At 42.3% G+C, this 27,924-nt stretch overlaps 1 protein-coding gene across 1 annotated transcript; it reads right to left on the bottom strand.

The window, feature by feature from the left end:
• Positions 1–5,907: 5,907 nt before the first annotated feature.
• On the bottom strand, positions 5,908–16,736 carry LOC115548839 (deoxynucleoside triphosphate triphosphohydrolase SAMHD1-like). Its single transcript, XM_030363708.1, has 14 exons — positions 16,704–16,736; positions 16,308–16,468; positions 14,744–14,874; positions 14,523–14,605; positions 11,982–12,140; positions 11,639–11,739; positions 10,281–10,389; positions 10,091–10,182; positions 9,892–10,004; positions 9,646–9,695; positions 9,463–9,573; positions 9,222–9,293; positions 8,095–8,196; positions 5,908–7,460 (listed from the first exon to the last, which is right to left on the bottom strand). The coding sequence occupies exons 1-14, from the start codon at positions 16,719–16,721 to the stop codon at positions 7,245–7,247; spliced, it is 1,518 nt and encodes a 505-aa protein (XP_030219568.1). The 5' UTR covers positions 16,722–16,736; the 3' UTR covers positions 5,908–7,244.
• Positions 16,737–27,924: the final 11,188 nt, after the last annotated feature.

Raw genomic sequence — 27,924 nt, 5'->3', positions numbered from 1 at the left:
AGAGTGAAAAGTTTGGGTTAGGTGACCTATAGTTCAAAGATGTCCCTGGTCAGGTAGACAAAATAAAAGTATATTCCCAATTGCTCCAGGACATTCGTGTAATTTACTTGTGAGCTCTCCCTCAAGCCTAGAGAGACATCAGTGTTGAACCACCAACTGAAAGAGGGTATTTGCCATTAGTATGAGTGACAACATTTCATGGCTATTAATTTAGTTCATTATATTTAGCCGATTTGAATAGACTTTTCTAGCAGGCGAGGCTGTCAAAGAACTAAATATGGAGCAACTACAAAAAGTAAATTTGCAGCATGACCAAATTATACAAAAAGTATAGGAACTGTTCTAGCAGATATGTTTTAGAAGTCTCTTTTGATAGGCAGGGAATAATTGTCTTTGTCACCCTGTAGTCATGCCATCAAATCTGTTGGGCAAAGTACCGCTACTGATTAATCCAGTAGACTCACCAGTCAAGTCCCCTGGTTAGAAAATGGAAGAAACCCAGTTAGTCATGTTAATTATTCTGTTGTTACAAATGAAGACTAATACTTTCCACATATTGCGATCCAAGTTACTGGCTGAAGTCTTGGATTTCATAGTTCTATATGAATAGATTCAATTTACTAAACTATTGATCATGCTTCAGAAGAATTAACCTTTCTTGGATGGCAGATCTACCACAAGCCTCCATTGCCACAACCTCCAGATGGATTACGACCTATGGCAACTCCTCGACTACTGCAAGCCAACAAATTGGCTCTTGCACACCAGACACGCATTTTGCTTTATTTTAGGTTTTCAAGCATCTTAAAATACCCAAATCCTCTCTCCAATACACAAGTCAGCTAATGGCCTACAAGGAAATGCTGAAGCTAGTGTTAGTGATGGCGACAGAAATGGACAAGCTTGCGTGTACAAATATGCAACTAGAATTGCAAGGTTCACAGCCCAGTTGCATAAGTGGTCACAACCGTTGGATTGTAAGCAAAGGTAAAAAAAAAAAAAAAAAAAAAAAAAACTTCCCACAGACTAGTCAACATGGTCAATTGAAAGCCTGTACAAAACGACCCTGGAATAGTCAAATGCAGCTTTACTGCGGATGAATTAAGCCAAATTGCATAAACATCCAATGGTAAACAACAGTATACAAATGCAATCAAGGTTGCACTCACACTAGGCCATCTGGCCGTGGCCGTCGCAACTGTGGCCTGGCCACGGTAGGCTTTTGTACATACGCCATCACGTCGCTAGCATCCAAACAATTCTACCAAACCTTAACCAACTAGTGAAAAATGGAACAAAACTTTAGCACACACCCAGTGACTAATCACCTTGTCCAGGGGTGTTCCAACGTGGTTTACCAGAGGGCCTTGTGGACTTAAAGTAAGCCACACATTTGACAGAGACGGCACGGAATGACGTTAAACTAAGCTAATCTACAGGTTACTAGTGCTAGTGCAATTACATGAGCATTTTGCACAATATTTGTACTCCAATGCTACGTAAAGCAGGCTTCTTCAGAAACCCGTAGCCTGCTACATTGAAGGGCAACTGTAACAAATCCTGACCAAGACCGAAAGATGGCTCTGGAAGCCACTACGGCCCACGCAACGGCCCTTAAGACACTGGAGTCCCATGGCACTAGATTCCTTTGAAGACTAAGTTGGTATGGGGGGGCCCAAAGGGGGCCCCCCCATAGATCTTGTCAGTCATCTAACACCTGTTAAGAAAAACACACACACATCACAAGATACAAATCAGCAAAGCTAGGTTAACAAACAGCGGCGACATGCATGTCAAGGTGCAAAGAGCAGGGATACTGATGGCTTGTGTCTGAGGAGACAGCCCAAAAACATCAACAATTAATAAAGGAAAATAACTTTTACTCACTGCGGTGGTCCGTTTCGAAGTGCCATGTTGGTAGCAATATTTGTCTGGGCTGTTCAGTCAAATGCCCACAAAAACAAACACGCAACAACGCATACTTTCAGTTTGTATAAAGTGACAATAGTGATCTGCAATCTAGATCGAAAACTTTCAACCCTCACTAAACTCAACCTCGATTGACACAGGCCGATGCGAAAAGTAAACCAAACCCATTGTGAGGGGTATATAAAGGGGTGCGTGACAGGTGATCTCAATTAAGAGCTAATCAGAATGAACACGCTGATCGCCTTGAGTGAGACGTTCAAAACGAGGACGAGGATTTAACGGAATTGTTACCATTCAAATTCAAATTTCTTTATTATTGGATAGGGTATGATATCAATGATTTGGGCTTTGAGTAGGCCTATATTTCTTAAATATATTTCTTAAATTTTTTCACCCCTTCGCCTTTTGAATATGAAATCTATAATCTCAGCCTCTCTATAATTTGCCCAACACATATTTTATTGTTCAAATAAAATCCCATCCTTATTTTGCCATTCATATTGAATCTTTACTGTCTTTCATTGTACAACACAATCATCTAATAATTATTCACATAACGCTCTTCCATCTCCTTGGCTGCATTAAAGGCCCACTATGCAACTTTTTTAGCCAAAATTACATTAAGTATGCAGGTTGAGAGTTATGCTGATGGTTCTGCATCCATTTCTGGGTTGATTGGTGGGTGTGTCATTTACCCATGTCGCCTCTCCAGTGAAAAAGCGCATATGCAACTTGATCTGTTCGGACCGACACAATCCGGATGTGACGCAGCGGAAGTATCCTCGAAAATGTAGTCAGATTGTAGTTTCGAAAATGCTTTACGGCACAGACACACACCCAAACATGGCACCGGCTAGATATAAACAGCCAGTTGCGAGGCAATTGTTGTCCGAGGTAGGAAACCCAAACGCCGCCGTGTTTGGGTGCATGATAGAGTTTAGATCGGGTTAGATTAAATAATCTCGGATATAAATAACGATCTCATCTCATCGTCATCCGTTTATCCGGGGTCGGGTCGCGGGGGGAGCAGCTCAAGCAGGGGGCTCCAGACTTCCCTTTCCCGGGCCACATTGACCAGCTCTGACGGGGGGATCCCGAGGCGTTCCCAGGCCAGTGTTGAGATATAATCTCTCCACCTAGTCCTGGGTCTTCCCCGAGGTCTCCTCCCCAATGGACGTGCCTGAAACACCTCCAAAGGGAGGCGCCCAGTAGGCATCCTTGCCAGATGCCCGAACCACCACAGCTGACTCCTTTCTAAGTAAAGGAGCAGCGGCTCTAATCCGAGTTCCTCACGGATTACTGAGCTTCTCACCCTATCCCGAGACGCCAGCCACCCTTCTGAGAAAACTCATCTCGGCCGCTTTTACCCGCGATCTCGTCCTTTCGGTCATCACCCAACCCTCATGACCATAGGTGAGGATAGGAACGAAGATCGACCGGTAGATCGAGAGCTTTGCCTTGCGGCTCAGCTCTCTTTTCGTAACAACGGTGCGGTAAAGCGAACGCAATACCGCCCCCGCTGCTCTGATTCTCCGGCCAATCTCACGCTCCATAGTACCCTCACTCACGAACAAGACCCCGAGGTACTTGAACTCCTTCACTTGGGCTAAGGACTCATAAATAACGATAATCGGGTTAAATAACTTCACATGGTGTGTCTGGTGTGTTTCCAGCATTCGTAGTGTTGATCAGCAGAGAAATAGTCCGCCAAGACGTTGAGGTTGCTTAGCAGCCAGAGACTCTGTCCATGCAAGTGAACGGAGCGTTCACTCTTCGTCATAACTATCAAACCAAACATCCTTCACATTCACCGAGCGAACATTCTGAAAGTAAAATGCACATTTCTCGCTAAAAATGTTTCCATAAACGCATTTAATGGCGTAACTATGTTACTATTTCCACCCAGAAAAAAGAAAGATGTCGGCCGTATGCTTCTGCAAGGGTCACTACTATGGTCACTACAGTAACGAATTGCTTTACGGCACAGACCCACAAACACGGAACCGGCTCGATATAAACACAAGTAACTAATGGATTGTTATATTCATCATAGATCAGCCGACTAAAAAGAGACAGAGAAACCCAATGTCGGAGGAACAGAAGAAGAGAAAAGGGAGACAGACCGACAGAGAGGCCAGACACGAGTAAACGTTGGGCAAGCTTTTCAGGAATAGCGTGAACTGAAAGAAAAAGAAGACTGCAAATCAGACGCCGACTCGGCCGTGTTGCTTTTGAAATTGAAAGTACCCTTGGGTGAACTTTGTCTGCGTAATATTCTTGATTCTGATAGTCTCTGTACACATGTGTTTGCTCAACCATTTTTGTGAGCCCTGTAAAAATTGTTTTCTCGACCGTTTTGTTGTGAGCCCTGTTTGTTTCTAGCTTGCTTGGTTGCAACCATATAAACACCTTTGTTTCCATGGGTGTTTTGCTGTTCGTCTGTCTCGTCCCCCAGATACAGACTGAATCCCCGAATCCAGGTTCTTGTTTATTTCGATTATTATGTTGGCCAAACCTCTTACACTGATTGTTCTGTTCAACCTAAGATAAAATAATTATAACCTAGGGTATAAATTCTCCCCGTCAACTATAAAAAATGATGGATTTATGTTTATTGCAATGCAAATACACCATTTTAAAAATGTATAACCTTGCCTACACTTTATGAACATCTATTTCGGACATGGCTCCGCGCATTCGCCGGCTTCTTTGAAAACAAATGCACATGGCCCGCGTAGAAGAGCATGGGGAAGGGACGTCAACGAGTTGTTACGACAGTGTTGTGAAATATCTACTACGAAGCTTTAGGGGGCGCTGTGTAGAGAAATGTGCGTGCCAAAACCAAGAAAACAGCGAAGAAATGCCCGAAGTTGCATAGTGGGCCTTTAAGACGAGGCTCGGGTCAGAGCAAAGATCGGGATCCACACATAATAAGGGATAAAGTTATTTATTAGAATAAAGTAAGTATCATGAAATCTGTAAAGGGATTAGTGTAGTGTATGGAAGATTAGAAAATGTGCGATTATATGGTTTGGACAGAAAACCAGTACCAAAATCACAAGGACCGACCGAGCCAGAACGGAGGAAACTTACCCAGACAGACAAAACAAATACTGGGAACAACAAACCATCTTTACCATGTTGGAAATACCCAAACAAAATGCAACAAACCAAACCTGAACAGCAAACCATGTGACCAACCGACTGAACTACTGACCAAACACACAATTCTTTCGACTAGCCTATGTTGAATAGTGTTAACATAAAACAAAACATGGAACCAATCCAAAAGTCCAAAACCTTAAGGAACCACCCTAAACAGAACCCAAGCCCAACTGCCTCTGTGGAAAGAGAGAGAGACTGGCTAAAGCCTGCGTGGCAGACCTGAGGCCTGTTTCAGGTAGCTGGTTTAACATACTCTGAGTTTAATCCTGCGCTCTGAGTTGGTTGACTCAGAGTTCAGGGTTGAAAAGCAACTCTGGGTTTTCGGTTTCAGAACAGGTGATCAGCGTTGGGTTAATCAACTCTGAGTATGTTCACTCTGGGTTGAGGGCGTGCCTGTTGACTATGAAGAGCCATCATCAATGGATCTCTGATAACATGATCAAACATGGACCAAAAGCGTAGATCCACTTACTTTTCCCCCACGGAATTGGAAATTCTAATGAACGTGTATGACGAGCAGTTACCCATTTTAACAAAAAAAAGCAATACCGCCGCGGCAGCGAGAGCGCGAGAGAGAGCTTGGCAGGAAATAGCTGAACAAGTCAATGCGTGAGTCAAATGAATTAGTAAAATAAAATAAAATAAGAGGAAAGTTTAATATCTTCCACTTATTCAAATGTAAATTGTGTGTGTGTGTGTGTGTGTGTGTGTGTGTGTGTGTGTGTGTGTGTGTGTGTGTGTGTGTGTGTGTGTGTGTGTGTGTGTGTGTGGTTGGGTCATGCTGCCCTCTGGTGGTTACAAAGGAAACATTTAGACATTGAGGACAAAGCCGTCTATTTTTTTCATCACCATTTATCACAATTTTTGCCCCAGCCTCTGTCTATCTTTTGCAAATATACTTTTCAGTTAACCTTATTAGCAGAACAGCAAGCAATATTCTAAACAGTATTCCTGGGCCCTTACTACAACCTTATATCATAATATATCTTTGAAAAGAGCACTAAACATGAACGTAGACGTAATATATATTTTTCTTTCAACTCACACACAAACAAACACACACACCGGGAACTAAATGTATCAAGCGTTGTGGTAGGTTTACCTTAGTAACCCAAACAAAGGAATCTACCCACAATTATTATTATTGTTGTTATTATTATTATTATTATTATTATTATCATGAAGGAAGATGTTCAAACTTTGAAAATGAAAAAGAGTGCTTCAACAAAATGTATATTAGACGCATTACAAAAAAAACATGAACAAAGATTAGAATATATGTATTCATTATAGTGTCTGTAGCCTGCTTTGATTCTGGCCATTTATTGTCGCGACTAAATCAGTACAGCGAACATATATGAAGTTAAAACCCACTGCAAATAAATACACATTCAAGTGTGATGAATTGATTTGACAGACTTATTACCGGCTTGTGATCGCCACAGATACCGGATTTCCTTGTTTTTCTGTCCGATCATTTTATTTATTGATTGTTGTCGGCATGTAAAAATAATTTCAAGAAATATGAGAGGTAATAGTTTGAAAATAATTTGCCTACACTATCTTTTATGTAAAAATCGAATCAATACAGAAACACTAAAAAGTGTTCTTGCATGAAAAGTCTCAGCGTTAGATTCACCTTAAGGTAACATGTAAACTATGGACAGAAACTGCATAGCTAAATGAAGAGAAACAAAGAAACAAAAACAAAACCAGCAGCTGGTGATGGCTGGTGCAGCTGGTGATGAAACTGAACTTGAAGACAAAAAAGTTGATTAAGCTTGTTTGGAGTGTGTCTTTGATTTAGGACATTTTCTGGTTAAAATGGTGGATTATAATTATTAAAATTCTACTTTAGGCATCAAATTTCCTACCCATACCAATTTCAAAAAAGCACCAAGGAAAATCTTGTTTCTTTTGGTTCTTTCAAAATTGAAGTTGGATTTGGGCCTTCATTGGCTTCCAGCTCCGGAGGGTTCACATCTCTAGAGCAGTTTTCTCTCTGGAAGAAAGAAGCAGAAATAACTTAGGAAAAGAGTCCAAACAGGTCACGTAAACAACACGTTAACATGCCAAATAGGATTTGTGATGCCACCATCGCATGGAAAAATTAATAACCTAAAATAAAAGCTTTGCATCAACTCCTACATCTACCCAGCTTCACGGTAGTAAAACAATGTAATTTGAAACAATTTAACCACATGGAGCGATATACTGAGTTGCAAGCAAACCTTTTTGCTTGTCACAGTTTGGCACAACTGTTCAAATTTTTTCCTGGCCAGTGCCAGAATCTCCCCATCAGTCTCCGCCGTACAGTACACCTGTAGCAACCACTCCTGAAAGTGTCCTGGGGTGAGCGTGGACACCTGCGGACAGGAGCCGGAACAAAGAAGAAGCACAGTCAGGGACAGACATGTAGTGTCCCCAGACTAGAGCTAGATATATTGATACACATAACACCTTAACATTGATAATGTTAACAGCTTTTCTAATCATAATGACCATAAGATATATTAGATGTGAAATGCCCAGACAAGGACAACATCAATTAATAAAAATCTTTTTTTTTTAAAAGCACTTATTTTGAGAGCCTCTACCCCAATTTCGTTGCAATTTTGTGCAATGACAATAAAGAGATTCTGATCCTGATTCTGATTCTGATTTTGGTTCAAATACATTTCAAGGTTTTTTTAAATGAACAACCATTTTTGGTGTGAAAACACACTTGTGATATTTTTCCGTTTCATTTTTGAACAACCTGACTACAGTCGTAACGCTGAGTTACGATGTGAGTCTACTCTGAAATGCTGCCCGAATTATGCCCAGTGTTCAGCTTATCTCACACATGCACTGCAATGCTAGTCTAAGATGGGGAAGTCAGTATTTACTATTCATCACAATAACCATTATAAATGACCATATTATCTCTCAATTGCATAAATGTTTGCACTGCACTAACATGCTTTTAAAAATAATTGTGTTCAAGGGCAAAGTTCTAACCTGGCCCCTGGAGATCTTGAAGGCCTCCTTGTCTCCCTTGCGGTAAAAACTAACGCGATCAATGGGATTCTCTGTCTTCATGCCATAGTCCATCTTGATAACCTAGGAGACACAAGGGGAAGACTTTTCACCTGACACATGCATGGCGAAGGAAAAAATATATAAAAGGTATGTTTTAAATTTCATGTAGATACATATTTGTCAAGTAGTTGTGGGTATATGGCATGTGGGTGGAAAAGCAATGGTCATTGTGGAAACAACTAAGACATTTCTTTTATAATATATTTTGCTGCTTAATACAACGGCAGCTAATTGGATTTCAGATATCTTTCATCTGCACTCATGGGCCATGTCCCAGAATTAAGACCACTCCCGGATAATTGCATACAGATCGGGGCATTTCCTACCTGATTGTTTAAGGGAAGCTATCTTGCCTGTCAATCACAGTTGCGTGAAACGCAACACTTCTCAATCACAGAGAAATGTAGGGAGGGAACCATGTAACAAAATTTGTATTAACTTGTAGCTAAAATATCAATAGATGATTGCCTTTTTACATTGCTGAAATGAAATCCAAACTGCATTCTGGGACAAGCATTACTGAACCCTGTTATGGCCGTGGTCGTACCCAGCAGATGCTCTGCTCTGTCTCCCCCTCTGGGACAAAGTGTTCCCTCATTTTCCCCAGCTCCTCACCATTTCCAGTCATCATCTCTGGTTTTCTTAAACACCGGTTCTTCAGCCACTCATCGCCAGATCGTTGTTTCAACTACAGTGGTACATACCAAATTCCCTTTTGTGTTCTGTGTTTTTTCCGTGGTTAATCTCAGTGTTCTCCTTGCCCATGGATCACCAACCCCGTACCTGCCTGCCATCCACCCTGTGTGCTCATCTGCCTGCCTACCTGCCAGTAGCCCTACCTCCCTGGTATCCATCCTGTCCTGTCCACCTCCTGTTGTTCCCTACTGCTCTCGTCCTCACTACAATAAACCTGTGGTTTAATTCATCTTCCGTTGTCTGTGCTTGGGTTCCTCCCGTTCAATCATAACAATCCCCACCACAGAACTATCAAACCAACCCCTAATCAGCATAGATTAAATTCCAGAAAGAGGCACTGAATGACTTACATTGAGGTGTTCTGGCAACAGTTTAATGCCCAGGGGATTTTTCTGGTCAACTAGCAAATGCAGACGCATATCCTTCAGGGAAGATCAGGGAAAGAGTGACAAATCGGTCATGGTTGTGTTCCTCTGTCACTTCTAGCACACACACACACACACACACACACACACACACACACACACACACACACACACACACACACACACACACACACACACACACACACACACACACACACACACACACCTCGATGTCAGCTTGATATGCTGAATAGAACTGGCCCACACACTTCAAGAGGCGACGACTGCTGATGTTCGTTAGGATCTCCCTGGCCTTTTTCAGATCCTTCTCCCTGGCCTCTTTCAGATCCTTCTCCCTGGCCTCTTTCAGATCCTTCTCCCTGGCCTCTTTCAGATCCTTCTCCCTGGCCTCATCCAGCTCGCCCGGGGTAGGAAGGAGGATCTGTTCGAAGACGTTGTCTACAGGGGCAAATATATATACAGAAACACCTCAGAAGTGACTTACAGTACATCTTAGAATAAGGAGCAGGTGGTGGTGAGGCATCTTGCTTAAGGAAGCCTTAGGGTATGTTTACCCTAAGGAAATAATTTGTTTTTGATATTGCAAAAGTCAAAACCCAAGCCAACCACAACACAGTGTGGTCTCAACACTCACCATTCAGCTTAGTGTATGCCACCATGTCATCTATAGCTGTGGACAATGTGAACTTCTTAGACTCCCCCACGAATGTCAGGTGTTTGTCTGCCAATACAAAGGCCTCGGTGATCCTGGTTAGAAAAACACAACCAAACTCAGTTTGGAATACAATTACTTTCGTAATTATTATAGTACCTAGCACAGACACAATACTTACATGGTCTCAACAATGTTTGTTACTTTGTGCTGGTAAGCTCTTCTGTGGAGAGAGTTTCTTGTGTGGAAAAAGTCATACAGATTGCCCACTTCCTGTTGAAGAATACCCATAGTTATGTTTAGTCAAATATAGGACGAATTAGAGAGCTGTTTCAATCTGATTAAAAACAGAAGTCTGAGATCATTTTGACCTTTTCCCTGGTACAGATTTGCTGCTCCCCGTCCACCTTAAACACCTTGGCAAACTTGATGAAGCGGTCGTGGTCAAAGTTACTCTTGATGCCCAGGTGATGGCAGTCTCTGAGATGGGGAACGGAAAGGATGAGTACATTGACATGATAGTGCAGGTTTACTTTTACAGGTTCTTGCTTTGTTTCTCCATTGATTGGTTGATCCAGAGAGGAAGATATCCCTGGCAGCTGTGGGTGTGTATTGAGTATGGTTGAGTCACTAAGGAGATTTTCAAAGAATGTATTACAAAGTGGTGCAGTGAATTCTGATACCAGTCATTATGGAGCAGGAAGGTGTAGAGGGGTCTACAAACAGGTAAGGGGTAAAAAAAAGGTGAGAATATTGTGCGGATAGAGAAACCCTGACGGCTATGGATGTCTGGTTGAATGGCCTTCTGGGAGAAAAATGTGAAAGATATTCGCTTTACATGCTTTACCATGCTCAGAGTTCACCTAGACTCTGCATAGCCTCCCCCCCTTACCCCCCACACCCCTCTTACGCACTTATTGGATGTTTTACGTCCTTGCACTTTAAAATGGTATTTAGCATGGTGTAGCATCTTGTCCTAGCTGTCTTTGTTGTATACGATGAAGTGGTTAATCTAGCAGTTGTTAATGCTTGGCACTTGGTACTATAAACCATGGTAAATGTAGTAGGTCTACTGTAGTGCAAACATTGGTTGGGAGTGTGGTCCTCTATATCCTAAATTTATCATTCTTTTGTATTATTGAATTATATGTTGGCCTAATATTTATTTCTACCCTATATGTCCAATAGTCATATCTCAATCTTAAATACATTTTAGAATTTAAAAAGATGACCAACTCATCACATTGGGAGGAATAATAGCGATATGACGCTACATACCGTGCCTGTTAATGTAGAAACCAAATTTTTTTGGCAGGCTATTATTTCTTGCAAGGCTTGAGGTGTAATGTTCTGTCATATATCCAATAAAATAAAAGACAATTTCATCTTAAAACAGGAAACTCTCATTTATAGATATTTTGTTGTTGGAAAAATCTTTGCACTTGACAAGTGAAACAGGATTTAAAAAGATGACCTCTATAACACGGCTGGACAGATTTGTGGAATGAGATCAATTGCACTATAACTACATAATTCTTGCTAATACGACCAAATGGACATTTGGGATTAAGTCACAAACCACCTAGCCACCACAATATCCTGCCCCCATCGGACCCGCACTTCAAATAATTGATGGCTGCAGTGAATATCTTGCACAGTTCTAAAGAGCAGTGGCATAAACATTTCGCACCATACACAAACAAGGTTAGTGACCAGAGTAAGGACTGACCTTGCAAAGTAATCAAATTTGTCCACATCGATGCCGTTCCTTTTGTTGGATACGATCTCGTACAGGAAATACTTCTCCGGTTTACGGCCTTTGTATTTCGGCTGTCACGACAGCCCGAGGAAACGGTCAACAGACAAATAGAAATAGAACATAGTAATGTAGCAGCTCACTTCAAAGGAAACCCTGTTTCTGAGTCCAATGAGTTTGACCTGAAAAAGGCCTGCTATGCGGTGTAGCAAGTCTAACTAAGGGGGTTCTGTTAGAACAATTCATTTTTCAGGCTATGGTGAGAGGAGGTTATGAACAGTAGGTTCTTCAAGCCAAAGAGAGTCATTGTGCACACCTCTTTTTCTGGATGAGCAGGGTCGGTAATTTTCCCAAAGATCAGTTCCTTGATGAAGTCGAGGTCCTCTGGCAGCACCAGCCCGTTCTCCTCCATCACCGGCGCCAGTTTGTTAACTTTAATCAGATGTTCTAACATGTCTAGCGATGCCTTCTCGTGCTGCAATGACACACACACACACTCAGAGGTTGCTCAGGTGTCCCTGAGCAAGACAGCTCACACTTACCGCTTCCAACCTAGCGACCTACGACCTAGCTGCTGCCTTGCATGGCGGACACCGCCGTCAGGGTGTGGATGTGTGTAAAGCCCTATGAATGCATTCCACACACACATTACCTTAACTCGTCTTATTTTTTTGTTAACAGAGCTGCAGCCAAATACTCTTTAACAGTGCAAACGCCAAACCCTTATCAGCTGAAACATTATTGCCTGACTATGGATAATAATGTTCATCCTATGGTAGCCTGTTTTAGTCATAGAATATGATGTACGTATGCATAGTTTAGAGGTTTGCTCTCAGCTTTTGTTGAGAGCTTGCAACTTAAGGACTGAGGACCTGAATATGTAAATGAATATAGAACAACCTGAATGACTTGCTGCAAAGACAGTTGGTGGACTCAGAAGGGGCCAGGCAGTGGGATAAATCTTACTACTATAATAGCAGGCCTGTCACACTGTGACACTCAAGATACTCAAGTTACTCAAGTGCGCATGTGCCAAGCGCGAATGCATATGTACACCGCAAGCACCCACATGCGTATGAACATACACGGAAACGCACACACACCACACACACACACACACACACACACACACACACACACACACACACACACACACACACACACACACACACACACACACACACACACACAAGCCCGCGCACACACCGCACGTCAACACAAAGGCATCGACACGAACACGGAAGAGCACACACGCGCGAACACAAACACACACACACACAGGCACAGGTAAGACGTACGGCTCCGCCATCGGCACACGCACAGGCAAGAACACACACACACAAGCACGCACATGCGCACGAACATACACGGAAACGCACACCTGCGCATACACCACACACACACACACACACACACACACACACACACACACACACACACACACACGCGTATACACCGCACGTCAACACAAAGGCAGCGACACGTACATGGAAGCGCACACACACAAACACACGCACACACAGGTGTGCCATCGGCACACGCGCAGGTAAGAACACATACGCACGCGCACACACCGCAGCTACACTCGCCCAGGTAAGATGTTATGTTTTTAAACATAACAGCTTCATCGTTGACAAACTCTCCCAGGTCAGACGTTCTGTCTATAGACTATATAAATTGTGATAAAATGAGGGAAGAGACAATTTCTCACTCGACAAGCAACGGCAGGTCGTTCATTTTGTCATATAAAAACCGTTACATTTCAAAAGACTACACTTTACTCTACTCCTCGATGAGCCTCCCGAAATGTCTTGCGATATTAATATCCCCCTTCCCCCCTGCCGACTGTTTTAGTTGTTTTATTTTGCTTATGTTTTGTGTGTATGCTATGTGTGACTGTAGGCTACTACTGCCTGTCTTGGCCAGGACACTGGAAGAGATGTTTAATCTTAATGATGATTATTATTTTCAACTAACCAATAGTAGTTGCCTTGTATTTTAAAATGTCAATGCATTTATCAGCCTTGAATAACAGTAAATGCTAATTAATAATTGATATACTACACTTTCCATTAAACAATTACCCCTGTTAATTACAACTATGGGTTGAGCGCGAAAACTCTAGTATAGATTATATTCTAATACTAATTCTAATCCTCGGTGGGTTATATGCATTGAAGAACCGACTGATTCTTGCTTAACACTGCTAATGAAGAGAAGGAAAAGTTACAGTTTCCCCCTTTCAATAGGTTGCCTTAATGGAGAAAACTATATCAAGGATGCGTTCAGTGTTTTGGAGTGTTATGCTTAAATTATAGTTGTTTAAGAGCTATAATTTGAGTATAATCTTTTAGAAATGGCATAGTCATCCACCAGCCATAAGCATTTTAGATTTTAACAATTAATGGCCCTTCCCTGATTGATTCTGGATTCTTCTTGCCTATCAATCACATTTGCAACCATAGCGTTATCATTTAAACGGAGGAGAAACGATGAAGGGAGCTGGGAGGGAGGCTCTGTTTAGACAGAGGGTTGTATATTTACCAAATTTTGCTCTCTTCCACTCATTCCTCTTCCCTTAACAAATCTCTTATCTTACCTACAACACCTTTCATTAACTTATATCAGGCATTTTGAGTTCTAATTTTTAAACTGAGATGACATTTTGTTTTACTTTCTGAAAGCTTAAAGTTTTTAGGTTGGAATCCTGGAGATGTGGATAGAGGTTAGTAGTTTAGGAACGTTATGCCAGACTTTTGGCTTGTTTTAGCATGTTGCCAGATAAGGGTCTGTGAAATGTCCCGGAACAAACAGCGAGCGGAATTTTGGGGAAAGCAGTGGGAGAATCATTCAGTACCGTCCATTTTTTGTCATCCTTCAAATCTGTACGTGCTTTGGGAATGAACATCTTATCAAACAGATGAGAGAAAGGTCCGTGTCCTAGAGAGAGAGATATGTGTTTAGAAATTTGAAACCATTCATTATTAACCAATCCCTCATTAGTTTCATGCTCACACAGAAACTGGCCGATGTTGGATGTTTTGGGGTAAGGGTTGGGGTGCAGCTCTTGTTACTCACCCAGATCATGGCAGAGGCCAGCGATTTGCACACAGAGGACGTCTCTGTCATCGATCTTTTCAGCCTCATCTATCTGTTCAGGCATTTTCTCTTTCAAAGATTTAGCAAGCTTTCCAGCCAGGTGCGCAACTCTGCAAGCAATCAATAGACACAGACGGTTCAATTGATAAACATTGCCACAGAGAATCCGGTTAGATACAAACAAAAGTGACCAGTATAAGATAACTCAGTTAAATGCTTCAATATAAGCGTCAGTTAACCCTGCCACATGCCAGTGGGTGCCAGCCAGAGGTGTGTCTCCTCCGACAGCAAGCCACAGGTAAAAGCTATTCTATTGTAATTGGCAAGATGTTTACATGCAGATCAGCTGCTGAATACCAACACGTCAGAGCTCCTCCTGAGTGTCTCTGGTGATGGCTGGTTTGACCTGTGTCCCTGCTTTGATTCTGAATGCACCCAAGGTGTGCTGAACCACCCAGTCCTAGATTCCAATCAATCTGACTATAACTCAGGCCTTCAGCCATAAACGCTCCACAATAAACTTGGTTGGGAGCCTCAAACACTGGTTTTCAACAATGTAGGTTTGGAAACCATAATATTTTGACAACATTTGCCCCCAAAATTTTAACTAAGAATAAACAAAATAAGTACTGCCATTCGACCAGGATCTGCCCCACGAGCATTTGCAGCCCAGGGTGGGACTTTTTTACTTCCTACTAGGAAAAATCGAGCAAAGGGCGCGTCATCTTATAGTTACTTGACGCTAACTCAGGTACGATGTCTAAAACCCCATTTCAAGCCTCATTGTCATTTGAAGTAATGTCCACATGGATTGTATGAATTTCAAACACATTTTTTAAAGATCTTTGGTTTTCAACTTAGTATGCTTTCAGACCCATCATCATACCTAAACAGTAGTTGGTTTAACCTTAACCCATCAAATAAATGTCAATGTAGTTCTATGTCGTTTTAACTTTGATCTTAACATTTTCGCAAATACTTTAATGATGGTTGTACACAATAAGTGCAAAGTTTAGCATAGGTATGTGTTTTTCCTAATCTGGGAACCAAACTAATCTGCCAACTCATGTTTAATTTGCTCTGCCATATTGTGCGGCCCTATTCCTGGCTGGGGTTGGTCCAATAACAACAATTATCCAATTTGGGGCCAAGATGGCTGCTCTCAAGATTCTAATTGGGAATTTGAGGATCAGGACTGGGTTGTGGGGAATGAATTGGGGATTTACCAGTTTGCTCTACTAACTTTGAAGAATAGTCAGGCGTATGCCCGGCATAACTCATGATATTCCACTTTTCACCAACTGCTTTGTGGACATGTGCGTGCCATCTGGTGGCACAGATTTAGAGGTACCATAAGGGATTTGACTAATCATCAAAGCGGTTTGAAAGATGTTACACTGGCCCAACCCTCGTACAAGGTATCCACTTGACACACAAACACACACACACACACACACACACACACACACACACACACACACACACACACACACACACACACACACACACACACACACACACACACACACACACACACACACACCCAATGGAATGCTCGAAGCGATTATGAGATGCTCCAGGGAAAACGTAGTATGCCCCTCCGAGCTGCTTGATGTTCCTCATTCTTTGGAATTGAGGTGTGTCTATGATTTTGACCAGAAGAGGGTGGAGTTCAATGTGTCCGTGGATGGGGTCATTAAAGACCTGAAAGAGAAGAGGAGAGATAAAACATTTCTAAACGCAGTCTGTACCGTTGTACCGTGGTACCATGGTTTTGAAACCAAAGAGGGTTGGAAACATAAATGCTGAATACATCTTTCAATTATGCTTCACAGGTGTGGAAATTATTTTGGCAATCAATTCAAACTTTGAGCTCAGCAACCATTTATTGAATCTTAATATAAAGCTGTCGAAATTATTTATAACATGACTTTCTTACTTTGTATGCTACCTCCATTTTCACTCCAGTTTCAGTCTCGGTATCAACAGGTCTGGAGAAATAAAAAAAAGGAGTGTATGAAAATGGATAGGAGAAATAGAAGCTTAGACAGCACATTTGATCTGCAATTACCAAATATTATTAGGAATGTTCCTTACGACTTATTTCCCTTCATTAACGGTTAATATCTTGGAAATTATCTTGCGAGAGTCAAACAATTAATACTTCTTGTCAGAGTCAAGCATTGTAGTTGATTTATTTCGGCTGAATGAGAGAGAACACAACACAGCCATCAGTAGCTTGCTTGATCACTCCTACATTACAGACTGTGGTCTTTTAAAGATTGCATTTGGTCAGCCTGCCAGCCTGGGGTGTCTGTATGCATCTAACAGGAAAGCCTATACCTTCAAGATAACTGACATAACATACTGTGACTAAGACAATGGAATCTCATAGAATGCTGACCAAGAAAACATTTGGACCTGCAGGTTTAGAAAAGCACAGCTCACAAATAATAAATCTTTTACCACAGTTAACCAGACCTTTTTAATGTCTGGTGAATCCTCCTGCTTCCACCTCTGCCGCGTCGCCAAAATCAGACACTGCCTGTCCCCCCCTGCTGCTGAATCCCTTATCCACGCCTTCATCTCTTCCCGTCTAGACTATTGCAACTACCTCCTCACTGGCATCACCTCTCATTCCCTCCAAAGACTCCAAATGGTCCAAAACTCTGGTGCTCGCCTCCTCAGTCACACCCGGTCTCGTGAACACAAAATACTCCTCCTGACTTTCAAAGCTCTCCAACCACCTGGCCCCGCCCTACCTGTCTGACATCCTCATCCCCTCCCGAGCCCTCCGATCCTCCTCCACTCTCTCTCTGACCATATGAAAAGTGTAAATGAATTTACACTTTTACACTTTTTTAAACAGAAATGAATTATTATTATTATTATTATTATTTTGTGAACAACTAGCCATAAAAAATAGAAAATACCTAGAAATCAATCAAAACTGAGCACACTACAATCGGAGAGACCAAACATGGTTAAGAAACGATGTTGCATGATATGATATTACTTTTTTATATTAAAATCCTATTTTAAATAAGGCCAAAAAGCATTTTGACGCGTGTATCCTCTCTCCTGGAGCAAATCTTCCACATCACACCAGTAGAATCATTGTTGGGGGAAAAAAACAGTTTTGAGTAATCTAGGTTTTGGCAGTTTAAATCTAAATAATCTTCCAAAATAAATCATTGTCTTTCAAGATAAACATGAACACGGTACTTTAGATGAATTTTATCGACCCGCTCACTGATTACTGTGGACAAGTGACCCGCCGTTCGCTCAAACTCAGAAACAATGTTAAGACTAGAAAGTGCGGAAACAATTAGTAGACTTGTGATCATCCTATTTTCTTGTCAATATCAGACTCACCCGGCCATCTTATGGATTGTCTTTAGTTAGATGTTGTATTCCAACTCCAGTAAATAAATGTAATTAAAAAAATAATTAAACAATAAAATAAACTACGTTTTTTGTTTGGCATTAGCGGTCAATGCTTCAAGGCTTGGCGCAGAAAATCTGTGAGCTTGTGTTTTATTTGCTCTGGTATACCTGTCTTAAATACTATTCAGACAGATCTCCATGTCTGGGTTGGGCCAATCTAAACCATTTATCTAATATAGGGCGGGTTCATTCAATGACAGAGAAGCGCCCCATGGGAGTGCCGTTGACTTTGGACTTTTCATAAACAAATAAGATGGCTGATGCTGATGTTGCACATGTTTCATTGCTCTGATGGTATGTAGGTCTTCCAATTTTGCCAAGAGGCAGTAGGCTACGCGCATATGTCACTACCCCTGGAAACCTAAAATTAACTGAGTAGTTAATAATAAAATAAAACACGAAAATACAGGGGAGGTAGCTTTAAGATATTTGCCTATCTTTAAGCTATTCAGTCACCACTAAAATGGCTTAAATACTAAACCTGGTTAACTTCTAATGGGAAGAGCCAAAAGTGAAAAGAAGGAGGTCCTCTGTATGAATCTATATGTGTACAATCGGATTTCCTAGTTTTTGCAATGGTAATGTACATAGAGAAATGTAACTTATGAATTAAATTTTTACTTTAGAAACTTAATTACTACACAAATGTATCTTTCGGAAGATTTTGCCTAATGGAACTATTTGGTGATAATTCAAGCTGATTCTAACTGCATCAGTCTCAACAGCTAAACAATGTTGTGTGGTAACCATAGGTAAGATTGTCTGACAACCCCACCTCTAATTTGAGGGGAGGAGGAACCCGTTCACTTTCAATCATGAGTGCGTTCCGCTTTGCCAAAGTGTCAAACTGCACACAAGCTGAGGAATGTACATCGGCCAGAACCGCTTCTTCTCAGGGGGGAGAGATCGGAGCAGATTTTCAAAACCATACAGCTGGCAGACTTGCCGTATTAGAGCACTCTCGAAGTTGGGTGTATGCTTTTGGGCACACCAAACCGGTTGAACCAGCCATCGACCAGGATCTTCGCTACTGTGACGGCTGTCTGATCCTTGGTTGGCACAGCCTGCGTGTACTTAGAGAAAACATCCGTCATGACAAGCACATTATCTCTCCCGTCAGTAGCAGGTTCAAGCAACTGTTCTTACCCCAGGATGAACGGCTTTGGAGATGGCACAGCGCTGAGAGCTCTGACAGTGGTTCTCTATATCAGCTCCTATCCCTGGCCAATAACAACGCTGCCTGGCTAGGTCAGTCATTCGTCAAAGCCCCTGGTGCCCATGGTTGTCATTGAGGTTATTTAGAGTTCCTGCTGAAGGCATGATGAGGGCAACAACAGTTGAATATAGAGCTCCCCATGTGGGTCAGTAACTTTCCTATACTGTATTCCGTCTTTTTCCCAGAATGCGGTCCCACTGTTTAAGAGACTATTTACCGCCTCTGCACTGACTTGTGTAAACTGGACAACCTCTTCCCTTGCACCCTCACAATGTTGCCCTTGAAAACTCAGCTGTGGCTCCTCTACGCCATTAACAGACACAATGTTCCCAACACTTGTTTCGAGTGGACTGTAGCCCCTGCAACTCCTGCATTGACCAATGGCACACAAGCCATTGTCAACTGTTAATAGAGAAGGGGATAACAACAGGTCTGGGGTGAGTATGGTGGTGAGTGGAGCATGGTGGTGAGTGGAGCGTGTGGAATCTTTAGACAGCTTACCGGCACAAACCTTACTGACCCGGCTGGTATAAACTCCCCAGTGCCTTTTATGACACAAACCTGGCCCTCAGGAACAAGGGGGCAGGCTTCGTGCCTGTGACAATGACGGAAAGCTAGCTCCCAGCGTGTCTCTGCCTAAATGGCAGTCAACAAGGAAAAATAAAGCTTCCCCCTGTTGGGCAAATAACTCTTGATAGCAGTCTCTGATGACATTCATCCCCAGTAGGCCTGAACATTGCACTGCTGTAGTGTGCAAGCAGTGTCTTTCACAACCAAAGCCCCACAACCTGGAATCTTTTTACCCAAAACCTGGATGTCTAGCTCGAGATACCCCACATAGGGAATATCTAAGCCATTAGAGCCGCCTTAGAGCCAACCACCCAAATGTTTTAAGTTTAGGGGCACCCCAGCATTGGAACTCTTCTTTGAAGAGGGACTCTGTAATGGTAGTGACCATGGAACCTGTGTCTAGTAGACAATTAATCATTGTCTCACCAATCTGTTCCTCTACCACAGGGCATCTCCCTATTAAGGGCTGTGAGTTGTTTGAAAGAGGGGCAACCTGCTGAGAATTATTTGCATTATTATCTGTATTATCTACGGAATTCATACCTGAGGACACCCCAGCACCTGGGACATCATTGGGTCAGGATGGTCATTTGGGAAGCCAGATGCTCTTGTCTTCTGACCCAGGCGACACTGACGGAGGACACGTCCAGGCCTCCGGCAACGGAGGCAGATTGGTTAGCCTTCTGGAGTAAACTGGTAATTTTACTTAGGGACACGAGAAACAGATTGGTCGAGGATAGACTCCATTTTATACAGACTTTTTACAATATTCTCAATTTTGCAATTGTTGTTGGTTAAATTGTTAAATCTTAAAACAGACAGTTCTGATCCGTTCCCACCCCTCACAACATGGCAGGCCCCATCTACATTTACATCAGCCCCGCAGTGATGGAGCCCAGCTCGTGTATGCCCAGGTATTTTCTCACCCTCCTCCACCCATCTGATTGCTTCCCGTCTCAGTTCTAAGAAGGAGATTAATGGACGTTGCCTGACAAGACTCTTCAACTCCCTGCGTAATGATACATCACGCAAATCCTTGACAAACTGGTCTCTGGCCAACACATCTGGGTGTGTCAACCGAATCAATGCCCACAATGAATGAGAGGACTATTTTAAAGACTCTTCATCTTTTTGTTTTCTATCAAAGAATTGTCTTTGTAGGCTAACAAAGGAAGAAGAGGAACCATATAGCTCTTTTAAGAGGGTAAAGATTGTTTCTGGGTTCTCCCGCTCTGCCAATGAACGAAATCTGATTCCCCTTCCAAATGGTCATACAGAAAGAGGGCCTTTTCTCTGCCAGTCATATGCCGATCTCTCAGGCAGGACTCTACATTTTCTACCAAATCATAAAAGTACTCGCCTGGCTCCGCCCGCCTAAGTACTTCCACTCAATTTGAATTTCCCTTCAATACTAGGTGTTAGTGGGTTTTCTCTGTCTAAATTTTCTGCGTCCAATCAGTGAACAGAGGAAGTGGCTGAGATCAATGACGTTAAAGTCAGCTCTTGTTGATGGACATCTTTACGCACAGTGTTTGGTTTGTTTACAACTTGCGCACAACGTGATTCCCGGCCAAATTTTAGCGATTGGGTATGGCAGATCCAGAGTGGCACTGGGCAGATCCGATAGTTTTAAACTTCAACAGACACCCGCCTTCAAGTGAGTTAACGTTTGTCAATTGAGTAGGTCCAGACTCTCTGTACAAATGAAATGAAGTAGGACCAGACCAAAGGACAAGTCAAACATTGATTTTGAGCCTGAAAGGCGGGGGCACTTTCTCTACCTCTGAATAAATATACATATATATATGATTTTATTCTGGACACATGAAGATCCATAGTACAATGTATAAAAATAGACTCAATACAAAAACAACAATATAACACAACACATAAAATAAGAGATCAGCATACAACACTTGCAGTATACAAACATGCCCTCCAATGTCTCCAGAGTGTGGATGAGAACCTGACAGAGCTGAGCCCAGGCTTGACCAATGCCTGAATAACACTGTTTTCAGATGCCGTAAACCTACACATAAATCGATGCATCAAATTCCTAATTAAAGCATGACAGGTAGGCACACCAACATTTACAAACATTTGACTAGCACTAGACCATCTCGGTATTCTGAGAAGCATCCGCATTCGGTCATTATAAGCCACAGTTAGTTTTTTCATATTGCTTTTTCTGTAAGCACGCCACAAATGGGCAGTATATAGCGGGGTACAGAATGCTCTAAATAGCGCGACCTTTACAGCAGTTGAACACATGTTAAATTTACGTGCAAGCATATTGGCTTGACCATACATCTTACGGCATTGTCTGTTGATGTCTTTATCATCTGACAAATCATTAACAAAATGGTGGCCTAATACTTCACATCATCACACACTTTAAGAGCAGTGCCAGATAAAAAGAAATCAGGAAATACCAATTTCCTGTCTTCTTTGCCTCTGACAATCATAATATTGCTTTTATTTGCATTATCAAACTCCACACTGTATTGGGAACAAACCTTCAAAAGTTGTTGTAAGCCAGCACTATATGGGCAAAATATGACTAAATCATCTTCATACATAAGGTGATTAATGAGACTATTGCCAATCACACATCCTGTATTGCATGCATTCAACTGCTGTGACAATTCGTCCATATACACATTAAAAAGAAAAGGAGATAGGATTCCACCTTGGCGTACACCGTTACCAACATAGAAAGGTTCTGACACAGAATCCCCCCATTTCACCTGCATAGACTGATGAGCGTACCAGTCGACTAAGATTCTAATAATGACTTTAGGCACTCCTCTATGATGCAGCTTAAAGGTTGGGTATGGGATTTGCGAAAGGCCAGCAGATTTTGAAAATACACAACTCAAATGGTCCTACCCCCTCTCCTTCAACGCTGACTCTGACTCCATCCATTCCAAGTACCTGGACGCGCAATCATGCACGAGTGCGAACACAGATGTGCGAGAGCGAGCCAGGCTAGCGTAGGTTTTCGTTAAACAACATGGCAACATTAAAAAAAAAAACATGGGGATGGTGGCGTCTTGTCTGCGATGGAAATAGTCTGATTGACGTACTTACTGTCCAATGCAACTCGGTGGCTCTGGAAATCATTGGCTGGAGTTTTTCGAGCCCTGCCCGTTCCACAGACGATTGACTTGTTTAATTTTCATGTCAGTACTTCTAACTCATTGGCTGTAGGTGGGTTATGATAAGGATTTCAAGTAATTCTGCAAAAATGGCCAAAAAAGCGAATTCCATACCCAACCTTTAAGGAACAGTTTCTGATGATTCACACGATCAAATGCCTTGGAAGCATCTATAAAACACGTAAAGATAGTGGAATTCAAGCTATTATAACGGTCTAAAAAATACAAAACGTCCAGCTTGTGCAACTTTCTGGTTGGGTGAAGATACATTTTCGTTGGGGGGTAGCCCACTAGCATTAGCACTTGTGACCCCCTAGCTAACTAGGGGGTCATCCCTATGTTCCCCAGGTTCTATGTTCCCCAGGTTCAAAGGGGTAGGGTCAGATTTAGGGTTATGGTTAGGGTTAGGGTGAGGGTTAACCCTAAACCTAACCCTAACCATAACCAATCGGAGGAGAGCCATTCTAACCAATCACAGGCGAATCAGAGGCGAAAAAGGCGGTACTTGCCCCTACCATCCTACGAAAAAAAGATTTGCTCACATGGTCCTATGATCCCCGGCGCCGCTCACATACAAAGTGGGTCCCGGGGAACATAGGACCCGGGGAACATAGGTACCCTCCCCAAAACAAGTACCTGCACCTGAACTGGCAACTCCCTCTTGAACGAATGAGAAGGGTCTGTCTGCGTCCTGCAAGACGGAGGCGTAACTTGTAGTGGGCGTAACTTGTAGTAGGAGGCGTAACTTGTACTAGGAGGCGTAACTTGTACTTTTCTAAATCGCGGTCCACGCAAGATCTTTCTCTTTTCGCGGTAAAAGAAAGCCTTGTAAATCACGGTTCACACGAGATCTTCCTTGAAGTCGGATCTTCAGATATTCATGTTGGTAAGTAAAAATAAGTGGATTAACAAGAATGATTTTTTTTGTTTTTACAAGCTTAATGAACTCTAGAACTAGGGCAGACTACTTGTGGTTGTGATACTGTTTAACATTCTTTACGAAATGTTCGAACGCTTAGGCCTACTGTTTTAACGTTGGAAGAAACCCCAGCTTTCGCCACCTCGGAGCTGCCATAGCAGCTCTGCCCATCCTCAGTAAGCCCCCCCCCCCCCCCCCCCCCCGCCTTTCATTCTTCGTAAATTAGTCCCATGTCCACCCTACTCCCTTCTGTATCGAAACCACCATGTTGTATTCCCTTGAGTATGCGCCGAAGTAGTACAATTCACAATAAACATGAACGTATCTGTTGTAACTCTGCCTTTGTAACTCTGCCTTTGTATTCTATTAGGCCATGAGCGTGGAAGAGCCAGACCCCAAGGTCAGTTTTCTTTGTTATCATCAAATAAGCTTTCTAGTGCAAAAGATTCAGAAAATGCAAACAAGTTTGTGTTGTCTGTTTCAGGCTTTGAGAATGGAGGAAGAGAACCAGTGAAAACAACGGTAACATAATTTACTATACATGTGTTTCTTGTTTATAAACATTGCGCCTGGGCACGCCAATCCGGGGCAGAAAGTCATCTACCATTAGGGAATGACTATCAGAAAGCCTGGTTTAAATGTATTGTTTATTAGTTGTGGTTAGCCTACTAATCCCCCGTCTAGCCTTTTGCATATTTGAGCCTTCGTCTATCTAATTATTTGACTTTAAGATGAAAGCTGCTTTCTAAGGTGCTAGCTATGCTTACATTACTTTACGACCTGCCACATTTGAGATGCACACGTTTGAGATGTGCATCTACTACTACTTATACTGTGTATAAGTAGTCAGTTCAACAGTTAGTATGGTCATATCAGTCAGTCCCGGAACTTATGTATAATTTTGTCTATACCTCTCTTCAAAATGCTAAATTAATGAAATTTGCAACAGCCAAAGTATGCACGTGAGGTTTTCAAAGGACATTTTCTCAAAAACGATTAAGTAAAATCACATGGTTCCTTGTGTACAAGTAGTCAGTACAACAGTTAATGTGGTGATATCAGTCAGTGCCGGAACTTATGTGTAACAAGGACTATGGCTGAGCACACTTTTTTGCAGTCGAGGCGGCTCATTTTTTAACACAGTTATTTTATCTAAATGATGCGGTCTGCGGTGTTGTGAATGAAACATTTTGCGAGAAGTCTTTGCAGATTGATTTCCTAGGTATATTCTGGCTGGTTGTGGTTTGACCTCAGCTGTCCTGTTGCAGTGCAGGTAGAAGGCCCACCGTTGGTTTTCTACGTCATTGGTTGGCAAAAGGAAGAGTATTTTGACTGAATACTTCAAATGAAAAAACGGCAGTGCCATTTGCCCAGATTTTGGCCCCAGAGCATTTTGCAGGGAACTAATGACAGACTAATTAAAGGCTAATGTAATAGAGACAACATGGTGAGTGTCAGTCCAAGGAGGGTTTTATGAATAAATGTAATGAAGTGCAATAGTGTGTTTTGAAAGGTGCATTTGTGGCAAACCAGTTAGCTGAGTGAAAAAAGATGCGAGTGTACCTTTGAAACAAACATCCTCAACAATGCAGAGGTTCCACTTGTTGCAATGGACTGAAAGCATCAGATACCTGTGTACACGGCAGGGTTGGGTAGTTTCTGATTTCACCGGTCTGGTGCAGAGTGCAAGGTTATACCGGTTTATCTTATGCTTACTTAAAACATAGCCTATTGTTTACTTCAGGACCATGTTTTGATGCTAAACATAACTTGTATTGCAACTAGTGATGCTTATTCAGACTTTTTATTCTGAACGATAACCGACACGTCCTCAACCATTCACCCATAAGAACAAGGTAAAGGTGAGGCCATCAAACAAACACATTAAGCCTCAAACACAAAGAGTATTTTGACTAAATACTTAAAAAAAACACATAAACACATGAAAGCAGTGCCATATGCCCAGGGCCCAGTTTCCCGAAAGCATTGTTAGCGTAAGTGGATCTTGAAGTGCGTCGTACGAGCATCGTACAGTTTTCACAGCGTTTCCCGAAAGCATCGCTGGTAACGAACGTCGTGAAAACGATCGTAGCTAACGAGTGCTCCAGGGTACTCGTAGGACGCTAAGAGCATCGTTAGCCTACTATAGAGTGAACTCATTATTGCATGCGGGTGTCTTCATTCATAAAAAATGAAAACATTCGGGAGTATGCAATAATACAAATTATTCTAAAGAGGTCAGTTATATTGACGTTAAGTGGTACAATAGAACGCCGGTCATTATCGGGAAAATAAGCCCAGACAGGGCGAACCGGACACAGACTCGAAACGGAGGTGCTTCGATAATTTATTATTTATTTCCGATAATGAGCGGCTACTTGCCAAACGAAAAAATAACTTCACAAGGTGTTTTTTTTACAATTTATTTGTCACAACTTACCATACGTAGTGTTGATCAGCAGAGAAATAGTTAGCCAAAGACGTTGACGTCGCTTAGCAACCGAAGAAGCTGGCGTTGTTGTGAAGGGCCCATGCAAGTGAACGGAGCGTTCCACAGCATTGAGAAGAGCCGTGTCATAATAGCCCATATTTACGTCCTATATCCCCCCCCCCCGTAAAAATTCAGCGCAAGGCCGGTACGGTCTCCCCCCACCGTCAACAACTTTAAGAGACCCCCACAGAGATGGAATCATAACTCGAACCCTGCCTATAGCCTACTTCATCCTGCCCAACAATATGGGCAGGATCTTGACCAAGCTCTCCTAATCGGGTCAGCAATAGCCGCGTTTGAATGATAATGCATGAATGGAACGTTGCATTTTTAATGTCTACAAATATTCTATACTAGAGAGCCAATCAATGCAACCTTATGCGGAATCAGATAAAGTCGGCTCTCTTGCTGTGCAAAATATAGGCCTATGTTTAAAAAATCAGCACATTAAGATAAATGTAGTTGTCACACAAGCTATTTTGGATTTTTGTAATATGGAATTATTACAGGTGGGGAAATGCCGTGAATAAATGTATGCACAGTGCGTTCAGGATTAGGACTGATATATATGTCGGACTAGGCCTAATCAATTGTGTTTTAATATCTTTAGCATTCATATTATTGCAATCTATTCTTTTCGTAGGCTACTCTGCGGTTGGCCTTGATGGGGAGATATTTTAACCCTTTTTAACCCCATTTTCCTGCGACACTCCTGCGTCTCCCCCTGCGTCATAGCCCGTTTCAGCACCATGTCAGTGGACAGGTACAATCCTACGATCGTCGTGAGTGCAGCGAATGTGCGATCACGTTAAGAGGAGTTTCGGGGAACGCTCCAAAGAAATTAAGGATGGTTCGAAAGATCCATTGAGAGAATGATCGTACGAGTGAAGATCTATCGTTATCGGGAAACTGGGCCCAGACCTTCTCTCTCCCTTGTTGTCTGCAGTAGTCCCTAGCACCCAAAATGACAGGAAAAATGGGTCCAGGTTAAACATTCCTGAAGTTCTCCTTTAACGGAAGTCCAATGGTCTGTTTTGAAAGGTGTATTTGGGGCAAGCTGGTTAGCTGTACCTTTGAAACAAATCTACAACAATGCATTGGTGCCACCTGTTGCCATGGAATGACAGCAGCACACGTCTGTGTACAAGGTAGGGTTGGGTGGCTTACCGCTCTGGGCCCTGTACACCTACATTGATTGACTCTGGGGGAGTCAATCAATGTAGGTGTACACACCTACAATGATTGAACAATGTATGCGTATACACCTTCATCCTGTTCTCATCCTCCTCCCTAACAGACGTCTGCCTCTAACCCCCCTTTTGCTTTAAGGAGGCAACTGATCAACGAAGCCACTGAAGA

This window comes from Gadus morhua, chromosome 1 (genome assembly GCF_902167405.1).
Source record: "Gadus morhua chromosome 1, gadMor3.0, whole genome shotgun sequence".
Classification (NCBI taxonomy): domain Eukaryota; kingdom Metazoa; phylum Chordata; class Actinopteri; order Gadiformes; family Gadidae; genus Gadus; species Gadus morhua.
This window is presented reverse-complemented; position numbering and strand designations above follow the sequence as displayed.